General features: G+C 37.4%; 2 protein-coding genes and 1 pseudogene across 5 annotated transcripts; all 3 read right to left on the bottom strand.

Annotated features, from left to right (window-relative positions):
* Nucleotides 1-560: 560 nt before the first annotated feature.
* LOC120181450 lies at nt 561-2,133 on the bottom strand (annotated as a pseudogene).
* Nucleotides 2,134-3,336: 1,203 nt separating this feature from the next.
* Nucleotides 3,337-6,615, bottom strand: LOC120181449 (probable protein phosphatase 2C 46). Of its 2 annotated transcripts, none has more exons than XM_039186572.1 (5): nt 6,276-6,615; nt 5,455-5,874; nt 4,903-5,270; nt 4,336-4,572; nt 3,337-3,909 (listed from the first exon to the last, which is right to left on the bottom strand). In XM_039186572.1, the coding sequence occupies exons 2-5, from the start codon at nt 5,771-5,773 to the stop codon at nt 3,658-3,660; spliced, it is 1,176 nt and encodes a 391-aa protein (XP_039042503.1). In that variant the 5' UTR covers nt 5,774-5,874; nt 6,276-6,615; the 3' UTR covers nt 3,337-3,657. The 2 variants fall into 2 exon arrangements, with proteins under 2 accessions (XP_039042503.1, XP_039042504.1); XM_039186573.1 differs by having other exon boundaries at nt 6,299-6,615.
* Nucleotides 6,616-8,057: 1,442 nt separating this feature from the next.
* Nucleotides 8,058-10,289, bottom strand: LOC120181318 (methyltransferase-like protein 23). Of its 3 annotated transcripts, XM_039186482.1 has the most exons (9): nt 10,042-10,286; nt 9,842-9,946; nt 9,684-9,770; nt 9,443-9,493; nt 9,246-9,339; nt 9,063-9,147; nt 8,753-8,906; nt 8,640-8,674; nt 8,058-8,570 (listed from the first exon to the last, which is right to left on the bottom strand). In XM_039186482.1, the coding sequence occupies exons 1-8, from the start codon at nt 10,108-10,110 to the stop codon at nt 8,648-8,650; spliced, it is 672 nt and encodes a 223-aa protein (XP_039042413.1). In that variant the 5' UTR covers nt 10,111-10,286; the 3' UTR covers nt 8,058-8,570; nt 8,640-8,647. The 3 variants fall into 3 exon arrangements, 2 of the variants coding, with proteins under 2 accessions (XP_039042413.1, XP_039042414.1); XR_005521746.1 differs by lacking the exons at nt 8,058-8,570; nt 8,640-8,674; nt 8,753-8,906 and adding an exon at nt 8,931-8,948 and having other exon boundaries at nt 9,063-9,339; nt 10,042-10,289; XM_039186483.1 differs by lacking the exons at nt 8,058-8,570; nt 8,640-8,674; nt 8,753-8,906; nt 9,246-9,339 and having other exon boundaries at nt 8,913-9,198; nt 9,441-9,493; nt 10,042-10,288.
* Nucleotides 10,290-14,981: the final 4,692 nt, after the last annotated feature.

Genomic DNA, 14,981 nt, shown 5'->3' with positions numbered 1-14,981 from the left:
TCAAAATCATACTTAAAGTTTAGTTTTTGTTTTATTTTAGTATCCGTTCAAAATTTAACGTTAAATTTTAATTTTTTTTGAGAGTTTAGATACTAAAACGAACAAAAAAATGATAGTTTAGGTACTAAACGCATTAAGCTTTTAATGGTTGGGTGTTAAAATGAAATGAAAACTAAACATTAGTTATGACTTTGAAAAAAATTAAAGTTTAGGTACTAAAACGGACTAAAACTGGTAGTTTAGGTAAGAAATACATAGTTTACCCAATAAAAAACTTATAAATTTAGTGATCAAAAAAGAAATACAACAAAAACTAAGTGACTAAATATGTAATTTATCTATTCAAAATCTATAGTATTGTAATAACCACGGTAACAGACTCAACCAACAAGTTAAACGAGTAAATGATTAATGTTCTATTCTGGTACTTTAGGTTCGAGTACTAGTTATAAAATTACCTTTCTCAATTTGTATCCTTGTAACGTAAAAGATGAGAGATTCAGTGTCTCTGAAGAGGTACTCATGACGAATGATATGAAGAAAGCATGATGAGTGATATATGGAATGACATAACATGCTTAATATGAAGAAACCATACATGTTAACGTCCCCTATCATGGATGCATGGAGCTTTGGAACACCATTAGTATTTACAGTGCTGTCAAAGAAGCTCCACGAACAGGAATGCTGTAGGATAAATACCAGCATCTTTCAGGGTCATTCCCATTTGATCAACACTGTATGCTCTCTTCGGGAAACTCGATATTAGCTGGTAGTTTCCGATCTCCGGTAGTCCTAATGAGTCTACGTATCTGTAAATTGAGAGGATCTTGTCTGTGGAAGAAAAGCTCTGCTCCCTTCTTACGCCGCTAGGAAACCGAATCAGTATCTGATAATTCATTGGATGCGTTAATGTTTAAGAATCATGTTGGTCTGATTAAGATTTAAGACAGTAAATTGGCTTGTAATATGCACCCGAGTGTCTTTCCCTTGAGTAGATGAGTTCTGCCTTGATTTACTTAGTTGTTTCCCTGGATGCATCTGCCTAAGCTTCTAATGGCTTTTGTGCTCTTGCATTCCTAAGCTCTTCCTTTTCCTGCAAGAAAAGAAAAGAAAAACTACATTGTTCTTGTTAATCGATGTTCATGCCCGAATATGGCTTATTCATGTCCGAATATGTGACACACTTGGTCTCTCCGTAAAGCAGCGAAATATGCAACATCTTGTTCTTCTCGCAGCCGACGATCTGCCCTTAACTTTCTTCCTTTCTAGCTCTGGCTCTTAACATTTCCTCTTCATTATGCCTCGCACTACTAGTGCCGAAAGCAGACCCTTATTCTTCGATTGTCCTCTGTAGAATCTCGACCAGCTCGGCTGGATCAATTGGACCCTTCATCTAAAACACAAACAAGGTAATCTCATCGTTGTTGGTACTATCGATTTGAGAGTATTAAACGAGCAAACGCATGTTAAACCGACCTGTTGCAACACGTCAATAATGTTGCCTGCAGCAGGGGCAATCACGGCACAGAAAGGGAAGGTAGCAGGCTGGAGAGTCGCAGCCATTTGTAGACCCTCTCCTCTGTCTGCGAATGCTCCCCAGGACACGAAGTTCGTACTGAGAAACTGTACTACCGGATTCGAACTCAACATCGTTGAACAAAACGAGGGAGTGAAGGGATGTTCAGGGGAGTGGAGATACATGAACATCAACCTGTGATCGTCCTCGGCTATCTTTAGAGCCTGCATGAAACTACAGCAGTAGAAGAATGGATGCGTATTCCCGTATTGGTGCTAGAAACCGGCTAGAAAAGCTCGATCTTCGGGTACGGCTTCCAGGTGAAGTAGTTGTTGATGTTGCAGCTAAGGTCCAGCCGGTGGCTGGATTTGGTTTCTTCTACCCATTATTGCTCTGGAAAACCCTCCGATTATTCTTTTGGGAAGGCATACTATCCGGAAAAAAAATCCCATTGCAAGAGGGTTGCCCTCTAGTTCTCACACTTGCTCTTATCTTCAAGGACATTGCATAGTTGCTGTTTTGCTCACAAGAATGCTGCGGATTGATCAGATTTCAAAATTTATAGAAACGAGAACTGCTTGTTTGGCAAGGTGGAAAATTTAGGAGAGGAACTAGGAAGTAGAAAGCAAAGTTGTTGATATTCCCTTGGGGGAATTTATCACGCGATGTGTCTTGATCATCTTTGTTACACACTTTAATTAAAGTTGTTAAAGAGTACTGATTCGTACTGCCTGCCATTTGTACAAGGCGATGTTTGGTTCGCAATCATTAAAATCAGGTGACTAGCGATGTCATATAGATTCTAGTCGTATAATATGTAGATTTATCACGTCATCTCAAAATATTAATGACTAGTTAATTAATAATTTTTACTTACGAAAGAATCTTTTGATCTAAAAAAATATTATGAGTTAAGATATTTCAAAATTTGTTATAGAAATGCTTGTCAAAATCACTCTCAAGTTATCTAGTAGAGGTTTTAGTTGTTTGGGTCACAGCATAATGGCCCTATCTAAGGTTCTACTGTCTGCCCAAGTGCAAGCCGAATTTCTATTTGCGTTGAACCAATATGTATTAAATAAAAATAGTTCAAATGAACATGACTGAAATGTTGTAAAAAAAGGTTTGTGTTTAAATGCAGTCAATTTTTATAATCATCCTAAAGTACTAAAAAATGTAATCAACTTTGTGGAAGATGAGTGATGCATCCATCCATCCACCCACAATCCTACGTCCCTCGGTTCATGCAACATTGGCTGAAACTGACAGCCAAAAAAGAAGTTTCAGACGTGAATTTGTCATACCTCCAAGCACTTTCAAGAATCCATGTGCTTGGTAAATCACCAGAAAAATCCAAAAAGAACCGGATTGATGGTTTCACAGAATCTAACATGGAGTCGGTTTGATTTTGGTGAAGATTGATACTGACATTTGTGTTTGCAGTGGGGAACTTGTTAGGGGCCTTGACACGGCCCTGATCGGACAGGGTACAGGAGTCAGTGAGTTCGAGGGGCTGCTGTTGAGGCTATCTTCAGTGCAGTTCTCCCGATTGAAGTCTTTGAATCTTCGGCAATCCTCCGGGATCCGATGTTAGCTTTATTTACTGAGCTGTTCTGTTTATTGTCCATCGTAAAATTAGGGACGACGGGTGACACATAACTATACCTTTCATTGAAAATCACATAAATATGGCTTCAAGTCTAGTCAACTTATTGCAACATGTAAACACAGGAAAGTCTCCATCTAACCTTGGTCAATTTCCAGAACAAGATCTGATCAAAACAAAAAAAAGGAAAAAGACCCAGAATAATGTCCAGTCCAGTCAACTTATTGCAACATGTAAACAACAATTCCAGGGAGTTTCTCTAGAGATGTCAACATAATCTACGGACCCAAAATCTCCGGAATTAGAGCAGGCAAAGATACTGGGCTTGCAAACTAAATAGAGTACGTCTCTCAGGTTAAAATGTTACATTGTACATAAAAAATTACATATGTAATAAATAAATAAAATATTAATTAAAGGACTGCACCTTCTCTTTTCTTTGAAGATAAGAATCGAGAGCATCGCGTAAGAGGAGAACCGTGTGCTAGATACAACAGCTGAAGTTGCTAAATGGTAACCTCATCAACTGACATTAAGTTGCGGCACAAGGAGCCAGTGTTCTAGCAGGCAGGTTAATTCCTCCTCCCCTGAGGGACAATGAAGGGTTATTTACTGAGCTGCCTTTGCTCACAAGATTCGAGTCGAGAAATACAACTACGACTGTGATGTCATCATGGAAATGCCTGCGTATGCCTCGCTCGATCTTCTTCAAATCTGAGTATCGCATTTCTCTCTTTTTAGCGGCTTCCTGCAAGGCAGCTTTCACAAGCCTCCTTGCAATACCCTGTGAAAAAACAAACAAACAAACACAAGACGATTCATATCAAATACTTTTGTCCATGCTCCTCACTAACAGGGCTCCTCGACAATGATATGACCATTGCTGCATTGAGAGGTAATACATATGAATCCACAAGTCATTCATATCCCTTCTGTCATTCTATAGCAATTACAACAACACATATAGGACAAAACAAACAAAATATGTGAGCTTGGTTGCTAAAGGCTCCATTCAATTATCTGCAAACCTAGATTACAAGCTTAAATTGCAATAGGACAGAATTGCTTCAAGTTAAGATGAAGTCACAGTTCAATGAAAAACACATAAATATGCCACTTGGTGCCATACACCACAATTCATGCGGTAATAAGTGTATTATAACTTGATAGTCCAACCACAATAATTCTTCACTCAGAGAAGTATTCTTACATTGCGTGGATGGTTTTGGACTATGTCAACTGCATCTTGATTGCTGAGATGTTCCCAAAGTCCATCAGAAGCAAATATGATAAACTGATCATAAGGTTGGAGTTCATATGTAGATATTGAGGGTTCAGAACTCAAAATTGGCTTTCTAAAAGTTTCACGAAGACGAAACTTTTGATATAGAGGTGTCCTGTTGTATTCGGCCTTTTTAAGATAAACATCACCAATAGATCTAGAAACCTGCAACAGAAAGGTTTTGTTAATGTTACATGTATATTAGGACACGTAACATCCCGGAATATAAATTATCCATTGTTGATTAATGGATAATGTTATGAGCAAATAACTTGGTTAAAAAATATAGCCTAACCAAATGAATGCTTTAAAATTACAATATTGGCATAAAGGATTAAAAATAGACTAGAGCTCCTTCACTTGGTTAACTTTCTATTCAGTTAATTTTACGTTTTAGTTTTTTCAATCAATTTATAGCATTAGCAATATCAAGAAAACATAACTTTTGTAGAACCCTTGGTATGTCTTTTACTAATATCCAAACAAAGAACTTACCTGTATCAGGCCCTTTACACGCCAAACATTATGTTTTAAAACTACAATGTGAGAGTCATCAGGATGCAAAGATCGCATCTCCTGCCTGACAGACTCTATTGCTACATTATGCTCAGATGACAGCTGGATTGCTAGAACCTCCCCGGTTGCCTTAACAATCCTACCAAGCACAGCACGAGAATCGCCAACGTTGGCAATGTAAAGGGTCCCATTGCAAACAACACCCACCAGGCAGCATGATCCAACAGCTGCAATCTGCGGATTCATGAGCCACTGTTTTGCAACAATAGAGAAAAATCCCTCTTCTGTTGCTTGATATGCTTTCTTTATAACATCAACAGACATTGATTGCTGCTCCGCAGCAAACCCTGCAAAACAGTATCATCAACTGAGTCACCAAGGCATCAACCAGATTTTCAACCTAGAATTTTGGCACTCAACTAACTTCTAGTGCAAGTTCAATAGCTCGTCCTTGAAACTTCTGAAATTAGAGATTTTATGCATTAGAAATCTGTAATGACAGTAATTGTTAAAGGTCCCAATGTCTCTTACTCTTTAGATGTTGGAACAGATGATCATTGATATAACGTGATGTCTCAGGGCCACCATGACCATCATATACTCCTACAAAGGTACCTAATGGACCATACTCGAGAGTGCTCAAGGAACCAGATTCAATCTGGCTCTGATCCTCAAGCAGATTGTTAGCCTGGACAACAGCCATGGAAAATTCACCAGTCAAGTGTTGCCCTTTGTCTTTGTACCAAAGGAGCCCATCTTGCCGGCCTGCTGCATCCGAACCTGCGTGGACCGATCGATCTGAAGATGGCTGCCAGCAGGCACTCAGAAAATTGACCAACCTTGATAACATCCCTCATCTCACCACAGCCAGCCTCCGATTCCTCCTCGACATCCAAAAATTGGATGCAACAAGCCCACCAAAAATCAATAAACTCCCACCAGAGTCCTCTCCTGCGAGCCAAAAAAAATGCACACCCGTTAAATCAGCAGACAATTGAACAAATAGTAGCTCAAACAACTAATCATCAAGACCCAGAAAGCAAACTTATGACTAGAAACCGATAACCCAAACTCAATTCTGCAAAAAGTATAAAATGAGGGGAAAAAGAAGAAACCTTTAGCTAGTACTTTTAATCAAGTTAATGAACAAAAACGACAACAGTTGTGGCCAAAAGGAAAAGTGAAGAACAAAACAGGGAAAGTCAAATCTACCTTTTACATTCCCACAATTGAACAAAACAATACAAATCAGTTAATACACACGAAGTTCCACAGCTATAGATGCTCATTAACTAATCAGAATCATATTTTCAAATCAATCACATAAACAAATTAAAAAAAAAGTAACTCACAGTAGAATTAAGCTGTTTCGTACTGTAGTATTCAGCTACTGAATGATACAGCAGATGCAATCGACGGAGGTCTGAACGGAATAAAGCAGTTCAATTGGGGTTTTGAAAGCGTGAGATATAGATACCCATCAAATGAAACACTTAAAGATCGATGGGGTTTCTTCTTAATTTCACTTTGGGGGTTTCCTCTTCTTCCCTCTGTTTGCTTTGCAAGTAAAAGAGGGGGGAATTAAGAATCAGAGAGAAATAGAAAAGTAAACGAAATGAAAACTGGATTTGGGTGTTTCGATCTTCCTCCGTAGACAAAAAGGGTTTATAAATGAAAACGAACGAAGCAATGGGATGGCTGTATGATAGGCATGGCCAGCAATGCATACGAACAGCTATGGGCTCCACACACACACATGTACATACATCCATACATTACTCTCTCTTCTATTTCACTCACTTTATTTTAAATCTTTGTCAATCTCATCACTAAACTTAATACATTATATTTTTATCACTCCGTGGTTTTTTACTAACGATGTTATGACATGCTTTTTTTTACTAAAAAAATCAATGCATAAAATTTAGTGATTAAATTGAAAAAATCAAAAGTATAATTAGTGAAATAAGAGAAAAAAATTAAGTTTAATGATTGAATTTGTAATTTACCCATTAAAAAACCATATCATAACCCAAAGAAGTCCGAGTGACAAAAAATTTAATATATTAAATTCAATGAAAAAACTAAGAAAATTTAAAGTACATAAATAGAATCAGATAGGGTAAAATTTAGTTACTAAATTTATAATGTATTCATTTATAGAGTTTATTTTAATTATGTGATAAATTTTTATATTTTAAATAATTAATATTATTTATAAAGAGACTTAGAGACATTATTTCATAAATTTTAGTTATTACAATTATTATATTTGTGCCATCCTAAAAAATTAATAATGAAACGTATTTATCAATTATGTAAACTATTTATTTACTAAAACACTATTTTAAAATGATAATTAATATACACGAACTAAGTACCCTCTGTGATAAATAAATTATTATTATTTTTAAAGATTCAGATTTAAACATCATAGATATCTGAATGTGATCTTTCAATATCGAAAAGTTGAGTTATATTGAAATAAACTATTTTATTTAATTAATAATTTTTAAAAAAAATTAAGTGACCTAATTGCATATTTATCATGTTGGGGCTAGGGCACCTCTTGGGATAGGTGTGCAGATTCCTTGAATGCAAACGTACACGTGTACATCCATGTGAACATGCAAGTGGCAGATATATGTGGATTTATAATTAATATTATTGGTGTTTTCATGTACCGATATTAATAAATAACACTCCACGTGCCCGTCTTCCTAAAATCTAGAAGGCTAAATTATCAATTACTCGGTTGCTTTCGTATAACGGAAGATATTGTTTAAATCATAAATTCCGATATTTTAATTTTATTTAATTGATAAATTTAAAAAAAATTAGTATATCTTCTTCGAAATAAAAAAAGTCAATGGCAAAAGGGAGGGCAACTGGTAGAGCCACAAATTTCAGTGCCGCGTATACACGTGTAAGGTAGGTATTGTTTGTTTTTGATTAATCACATTAATTCAATGGTCTCAATTTGTTTTACTTTTTAACCCAATTAAATAATAAATACGTCAACAGACTGCTTATTTTCATTCATTTATTTGAAAATTACAAAAATATAATTATCTTTAAACATATATAAAAAATATCTGAATTTAGTAACTATTACAGGTAGAGTATGAGACTTTTTATCCTAAATTCAGCTCGAACTCATTATTTCACAAAACTCATCCCGAACACGAATTTAGAAAGGAATTTGGACCTTGTAAAATAGGGTCAAAAACAGTTTCATGTATTTTGGCCCTCCCTAAGGGCACATGATATAGAGTCATAGACACTATGCAGCAAGGTTAAGTACTATTAGCCTCATCAAAAACAAAACAAATAATGGTGGAGCAACTAAGGGTCCTTCAATAGCCCAGAAATTCGAAAACAAAAGACTTGGTATTTAAGGGTGCGGATCAAAGAGTTAACCTAGGGAAAGCGCATCTAAGATCAAATGGTTCCATGCGGTATCTCCGGGTTCAACATCAGCTCGACTCGACAGGCAGGACATACATATGCCTCAATGATAGAATACTCGGAGTGAAACTAAGAGCAACATTTGACAAGCCATTTTCTAACAAATCATAAACATAAAATGGAAATAGTTTCCGGCCATTGTCTGCAACAACGAAGTGTTACTATATTACTCGACTTGAGCTTGTCTTTAAAGACAGCTCAGTTCTGATACGAAGAGCAGTATAAGTCGATTCATATAAGAATGAATTAAACATGATCATATAGCACCAGAGGAAGAAGTTTCCTGCAGCAATCGAGTAAGAATGAAAATAAGAATTGACTGCAAAAAAATTATGTATGCTAATCTAATGTTGTCAATTACCTCAATCTGCTCATGGCTCAACACAATTTCAGCCAACTGAATGTTTCCACTAAGCCTAGCTGCCTTATCGGATGGCAATAACGAAAAACCGTCTACAAGTTTCACACATTTGAGTCCCCATTTGACCATTAGGAACTCAATAAGATGATGACCGCTGCACATTATTAGTCAGTATAAAGTATAAACAACTAAAGAACTCGATTTTGGAGAACAAGATAACAGTCCCCATCATAATTTCAGTATTGAATACTAGACACTCTGGACCAAAATATATCAGAATACAAACGAGACAGAATAGGAGAAAGAGTACCTTCTATTATGATAAGTTGTTATGAAAACCGAGCCTGGATTACTTTGAAGCAGAAATGTCACAGTAGTAAAGAGGTCATCAAAGGCTAATCGACACAAGTCAGTTATTGTTTCGTTTCAGCATCGATTAATTGATTCCCGAAAGAAAAGGCAAAATAACTAGCATATCATATATCGGTTTTACCTCGTGCATCATAAAGAACATCAGCCCCAAGAATAATTTTCGGGTGTAAACTAAATATGGATTCATCCCAACTTCCCCATGTTAGTCCTAATACCTAGAAACAAAACTTAAATCCATGAAAATCGATTCGCAAGGCTGATTAAGTAACAGTGTATCCAAGCAATCAACATAAAATCATTTTTATCGAAGAAACTCACTTCACACTTCAGTTTGTTTAGTTCACAGACTGTTCTCATGTTTTCCAGCACCTGTATTTATATCAAACAGAACATGTACACAGTACATACAAAAGTATCTGTTGCAGTCGTAATAATTAGTTTAAGCAAAAACAAAATTAGGCCGATAAAAGGATATAATCAAAACAATAATTTCCACCAAAGTAATTAATTTTGGATAAAATTATCAAATTTCAACTCAAAGACACTGCATCAATACTACCTCCGATCTATTTGCATCGTCGGTAAGGGTGACATTGGAGCCAACTTTGGCAGCTATCAATCCAGGTAAGCAAGTTCCTGCTCCAAGCTGCAAAAGAAACAAATATCAAAATTTGAGAGACAATTAAGCTAAAATTTGAATTTATTTATGAGAAATACCTCGACTACATCGTTCCCGGAAAAGAGAGATCTCTGTTGCCAAACATACTCGGCCAATACGATGCTACAAGGCCAAACGAACAAGCCATAGTCTTCTTTCATGTTCTGAACATCATGGAAATGAAAATTACACCCAAATCCTTAAACTTTCTACCCTTTTCCCCCTTTCAGAGTGTTTTGTGAAATAAAAATAATAATACCTCAACGATCGATACGGAGAAGGCGGTTTTCTCAGAGTCGCCGAAAAAATGACGACTTATCGTCGTCATTTGTTGATGAGCCACCGAAAAGATAATACTTCTTTTGTTGGGTCGATCAATTTGTTAGACTTGAAGGGGAAGGGAAAAGAAAACTCCAGTTTTGATTTAATTAGGGTTTGATATGACGGCAAATATCAACACGGCTAATTCCAATATCTCCATTGTAGTCTTGTAGAGAATATCAATGCTAGGCTCGATGAGTCTTTTAAACAAATCTCAAATAGTTGAAGTTAACAGTCCGTTAGTCTAATTGGATAGGATGTATGATATAAATATTAATATTTATAAACCGGTTAAATTGAGTTGAAAAAGTTATTTTCGTCCTTATAATATTTAATTTAGATTAGTTGATTAATATATTAAATATTGATAATTATATAAAAAATAGTTATGATATTAAGTAAAAGTTAAATTTGTATTTATGAAATGTGTGCGTTATGATTTTAATTAAAATAATTTTAAAGAGATGTTATTTTATAATTATCTTAAATTATTCAAAAATAAATATTATATGATCAGTCAGTATTGATTGTAGATAAAAAAATGGACAGGACGGATGCAAGGACCTTATCCCTCCCCAGAATCCTTCGGACCAACGTGACGCCACCAAAAAGTTCGTTTCAAGCCATCGGACGCCACCGAGAGTCTAGATTCGGAGATGGAATTGGCTGATTCCACCCCACAAGTTCCATCCTATGCAGCTGTCCTTTCCGGGACTTCCAACGAAGATGCTCAGGGAAGTGATGGCACTGCCAATAGTTTTGATAACATGGATCTCTCTGATGGAGATTTCATCGCCGGAACTCGTAATGGCCTACCCGCCATCCAGTTTTCTGCTAGAGCCTATAAACTCATGGAGGAAAGTATGATCAGAATGGTAGTCTTAAAGTTCTTGGGACGAAATATAAGTCACAGTACCCTTTCTAATAAGGTGTACACGCTATGGAAACCATCGAAACCTTTCACGCTTATGGATATCGAAAACGGGTATTTCCTAGCTCGTTTCCAAACTGAAGACGATTATTTCAAGGTTCTCGGCGAGGGTCCGTGGATCGTGTTCGGCCAATACCTCACAGTTCAACCTTGGTCAAAGGAATTCCGTACATCCCGACCTTATCCCACAGTGGTGATAGCCTGGATTCGATTCCCTGGGCTGCCTGAATACCTATACTGTTGGATCATAAACTTGATCCATTATGAGAACCCAAACCCAAACCCAAACCCACACCTAAACTAAATTGATGTAAGCAATGACATCTTCCCCTAATTATTGTAAGCAATGACATCAATTTAGTTAGGTGAAAGTTAGGTATATCTTATTTTCAAATGGTTTGAATTAGTTTATTTGTGTGGTGTATGATTGTTTGGAATAATTTATTTGTAAGGTGTAGGATAGTTCTTGAGTAGTATAAATACCCCTCCCCATTTTAGTTTAAACATCAAGAAAAATCAATAGCTTCTAAGTGAGTGAAGAAACAAAGTCTTATAAGAGTGAGTTGTAGTTCTTGTTTTTGAGTGAGAGTGTTCTTGTAATATTTCTTTGAGCTTCAATAAAAGTTGCTTGTGTGAGCGTTTTATTTCCAACAAAGTGGCATCAGAGCGAGTTGGAAGCCGTCAGAATTTTCTCAATCTGAGTGACGCACCGCCACGCACCGCCGGAAGACTGCTATCAGAAAATCAAGTCATTATATTGAGAGATATGGCAAATGGTATGGCACCATTCCAAGTTCCGATACTCAACAAGAACAACTACGACAATTGGAGTATCAAAATGAAGGCACTTCTTGGATCACAAGATGTGTGGGATATCATAGAGAAAGGCTATAATGAGATTGCAGATGATGTTTTTGCTACTCTTACACAAGATCAAAAGACAAATTTGAAGGATTCAAGAAAGAGAGACAAGAAGGCTCTCTACCTCATCTATCAAGCATTAGATGATGATGGTTTTGAAAAGATTTCGAGTGCAAGCTCTAGCAAGGAAGCGTGGGAGAAGCTGCAAACCTCTTACAAAGGATCCGAACAAGTGAAGAAGGTTCGTCTCCAAACATTAAGAGGTGAATTCGAATCCTCACACATGAAAGCATCCGAGTCTATTTTAGATTATTTCTCAAGAGTAGTAGCTGTTTCTAATCAATTAAAAAGAAATGGTGAAAAGTTAGAAGATGTGAGGATAATAGAGAAGATACTCCGTTCGTTGGATCCCAAATTTGAGCACATCGTCGTGACGATTGAAGAAACTAAAGACTTGGAAGAAATGACGATCGAGCAACTTCAAGGATCATTGCAAGCATACGAAGAGAAGCATAAAAAGAAGCATGAGTTTACTGAGCAACTCCTCAAGCTGCAACTCAAGGATATGCATGAAAGCCAACGCAATGATAGAAACCAACGTGGCCAAGGAAGAGGTAGAGGCCATGGACGAGGTGGAAGTCGAGGTCGTGGACGAGGCTGGAATTACAACAACAACAACAATTCCAACAACAACTATGAGAAAGGAGAAAGCTCAACACAAGGTCGTGGAAGAATCAATCCGAACTCAAGGCATGACAAATCTCAAGTTCGATGTTATAATTGTCAGAAGTTTGGGCATTATGCTTCAGAATGTAGAGCTCCCAACAACAAAATTGAGGAGAAGGCCAACTACATGGAGGAAAAAATAGAGGGCAAAGAAACTCTTCTTCTAGCACGAAAGGAAACTGATGGTGTCCAAGCAAATTCCTGGTATCTTGACAGTGGTGCAAGCAATCACATGTGTGGAAGGAAAGACATGTTCGTGGAGCTAGACGAGTCAATAAGCGGAAATGTTTCGTTTGGAGATGATTCCAAAATAGCAGTGAAAGGGAGAGGTAACATTCTTATCCGTTTGAAAGATGGGAGACATCAACTTATTTCAAATGTCTACTATGTGCCCAATATGAAAAGTAATATCTTAAGTTTAGGGCAACTGGTAGAGAAAGGTTATGATATTCATATGAATAATTATAACCTTTCTATAAAAGATGATAAGAATAACTTCATTGCTAAAGTGCCGATGTCAAAGAATAGAATGTTATTGATCAACATTCAAAATGATGTTGCAAAGTGCCTGAAAGCTTGCTACAAAGATTCATCATGGCTTTGGCATCTTCGATTCGGACATCTCAATTTTGGAGGTCTAGAGCTACTATCTAAGAAGGAGATGGTGAAGGGACTACCTTGCATCAACCATCCTGACCAGCTCTGTGAAGGGTGTCTAGTCGGGAAACAATTCAGGAAAAGTTTTCCAAAGGAGTCGGAGACAAGAGCCAAGAAGCCACTCGAGCTCATCCATACCGATGTGTGTGGACCGATCAAGCCAAGCTCTCTTGGTAACAGTAACTATTTTCTTCTCTTCATTGATGATTTTTCAAGAAAAACCTGGGTATATTTCTTGAAACAGAAGTCAGAAGTTTTTGAAGTCTTCAAGAAGTTCAAAGCAGCAGTGGAGAGAGAAAGCGGTAGAAAGATCAAAGCCATGAGATCCGACCGAGGTGGAGAATTTACTTCCAGAGAGTTTCAAGAGTTCTGTGAAGCAAATGGAATTCGTCGACCAATGACAGTTCCTAGATCCCCCCAGCAAAATGGTGTGGCAGAAAGAAAGAACAGAACAATCCTCGACATGGCACGAAGCATGCTCAAAAGCAAGAAACTACCCAAGGAATTTTGGGCGGAAGCAGTAGCGTGTACAGTCTACTTGTCAAACCGATCTCCAACAAGAAGTGTATGGGGAAAGACACCACAAGAGGCATGGAGTGGAAGAAAGCCTGGCATTTCTCACTTGAAAATCTTTGGAAATATAGCCCATGTTCACGTACCGGACGAGAGAAGAACGAAGCTTGATGATAAAAGCGAGAGTTTTATCTTCATCGGCTATGATGCTAATTCAAAAGGCTACAAGCTGTACAATCCAGACAAAAAGAAGATTGTGATTAGTCGAGATGTGATCTTCAACGAAGAAGGAGAATGGGATTTTAACTCTCACACAGACGACTTCAATTTCTTTCCTCAGTTTGAAGAAGATGAGCAGACAATGAGGGAACAACTAGGTGAACCTCGACAAGAGCTTGAAACTCCACCCACTTCACCAACATCAAACCACTCAAGGAGACTCATCACCTTCGTCATCGTCAAGAGGGAGTCAAAGTGAAAGAGTTGTGCAACGTACAAGAAGCCTTAGAGATCTCTATGAGGTAACTGAACGACAAGATAATCTTACATTATTTTGTCTGTTTACCGATTGTGAACCAATGAACTTTCAAGAAGCAATACAAGAAAAGAAGTGGAGAGATGCGATGGACGAAGAAATCAAGGCCATCGAGAAGAATGACACATGGGAACTTATCTCACTTCCCAAGGGACATAAGGCGATAGGTGTCAAATGGGTGTACAAAACAAAGCAAAATGTCAAAGGAGAGATTGAAAGGCACAAGGCGAGGCTAGTTGCTAAAGGCTATAGTCAAAAGCCTGGAATTGACTATGATGAGGTATTTTGCTCCTGTTGCTCGATTGGAGACTATTATATTAATCATTTTTTTGGCAGCTCAAAACAAGTGGAAGATACAACAGATGGATGTAAAGTCTGCCTTTCTAAATGGAGTTCTTGAAGAGGAAGTCTACATTCAACAACCATCAGGCTACGAAGTCAAAGGGCACAAAGACAAGGTGTTGAAATTGAAGAAGGCTCTTTACGGGCTAAAACAAGCACCAAGGGCATGGAATAGCCGAATGGACAAGTACTTCCAAGAAAATGGCTTCAATAAATGTCCCTACGAGCACGCTCTATATATCAAGATCAAAGATGAAGATATTCTGATCGTGTGCATCTACGTGGACGATTTGATCTTCACCTGAAGCAACCC

Source organism: Hibiscus syriacus, unplaced genomic scaffold, assembly GCF_006381635.1.
Source record: "Hibiscus syriacus cultivar Baekdansim isolate YM2019G1 unplaced genomic scaffold, ASM638163v2 tig00112523_pilon, whole genome shotgun sequence".
NCBI lineage: Eukaryota > Viridiplantae > Streptophyta > Magnoliopsida > Malvales > Malvaceae > Hibiscus > Hibiscus syriacus.
Note: the sequence above shows the minus strand (reverse complement) of the source record. Positions and strands in the feature narration are given on the sequence as shown.

What these genes read in the sequence shown, in the direction of transcription:
- LOC120181449 (XM_039186572.1), bottom strand. Translation starts at nt 5,773, where the DNA reads ATGTTATCAAGGTTGGTCAATTTTCTGAGTGCCTGCTGGCAGCCATCT. An exon ending in TCTGTTCCAACATCTAAAGA is followed by an intron (nt 5,271 to 5,454) that starts GTAAGAGACATT and finishes ACTGTTTTGCAG; the next exon opens with GGTTTGCTGCGGAGCAGCAA. An exon ending in TCCAAAACCATCCACGCAAT is followed by an intron (nt 3,910 to 4,335) that starts GTAAGAATACTT and finishes GTTTTTTCACAG; the next exon opens with GGTATTGCAAGGAGGCTTGT.
- LOC120181318 (XM_039186482.1), bottom strand. Translation starts at nt 10,110, where the DNA reads ATGACGACGATAAGTCGTCATTTTTTCGGCGACTCTGAGAAAACCGCC. An exon ending in CCGGGAACGATGTAGTCGAG is followed by an intron (nt 9,771 to 9,841) that starts GTATTTCTCATA and finishes TTTCTTTTGCAG; the next exon opens with CTTGGAGCAGGAACTTGCTT. An exon ending in TAAACAAACTGAAGTGTGAA is followed by an intron (nt 9,340 to 9,442) that starts GTGAGTTTCTTC and finishes TTTTGTTTCTAG; the next exon opens with GTATTAGGACTAACATGGGG.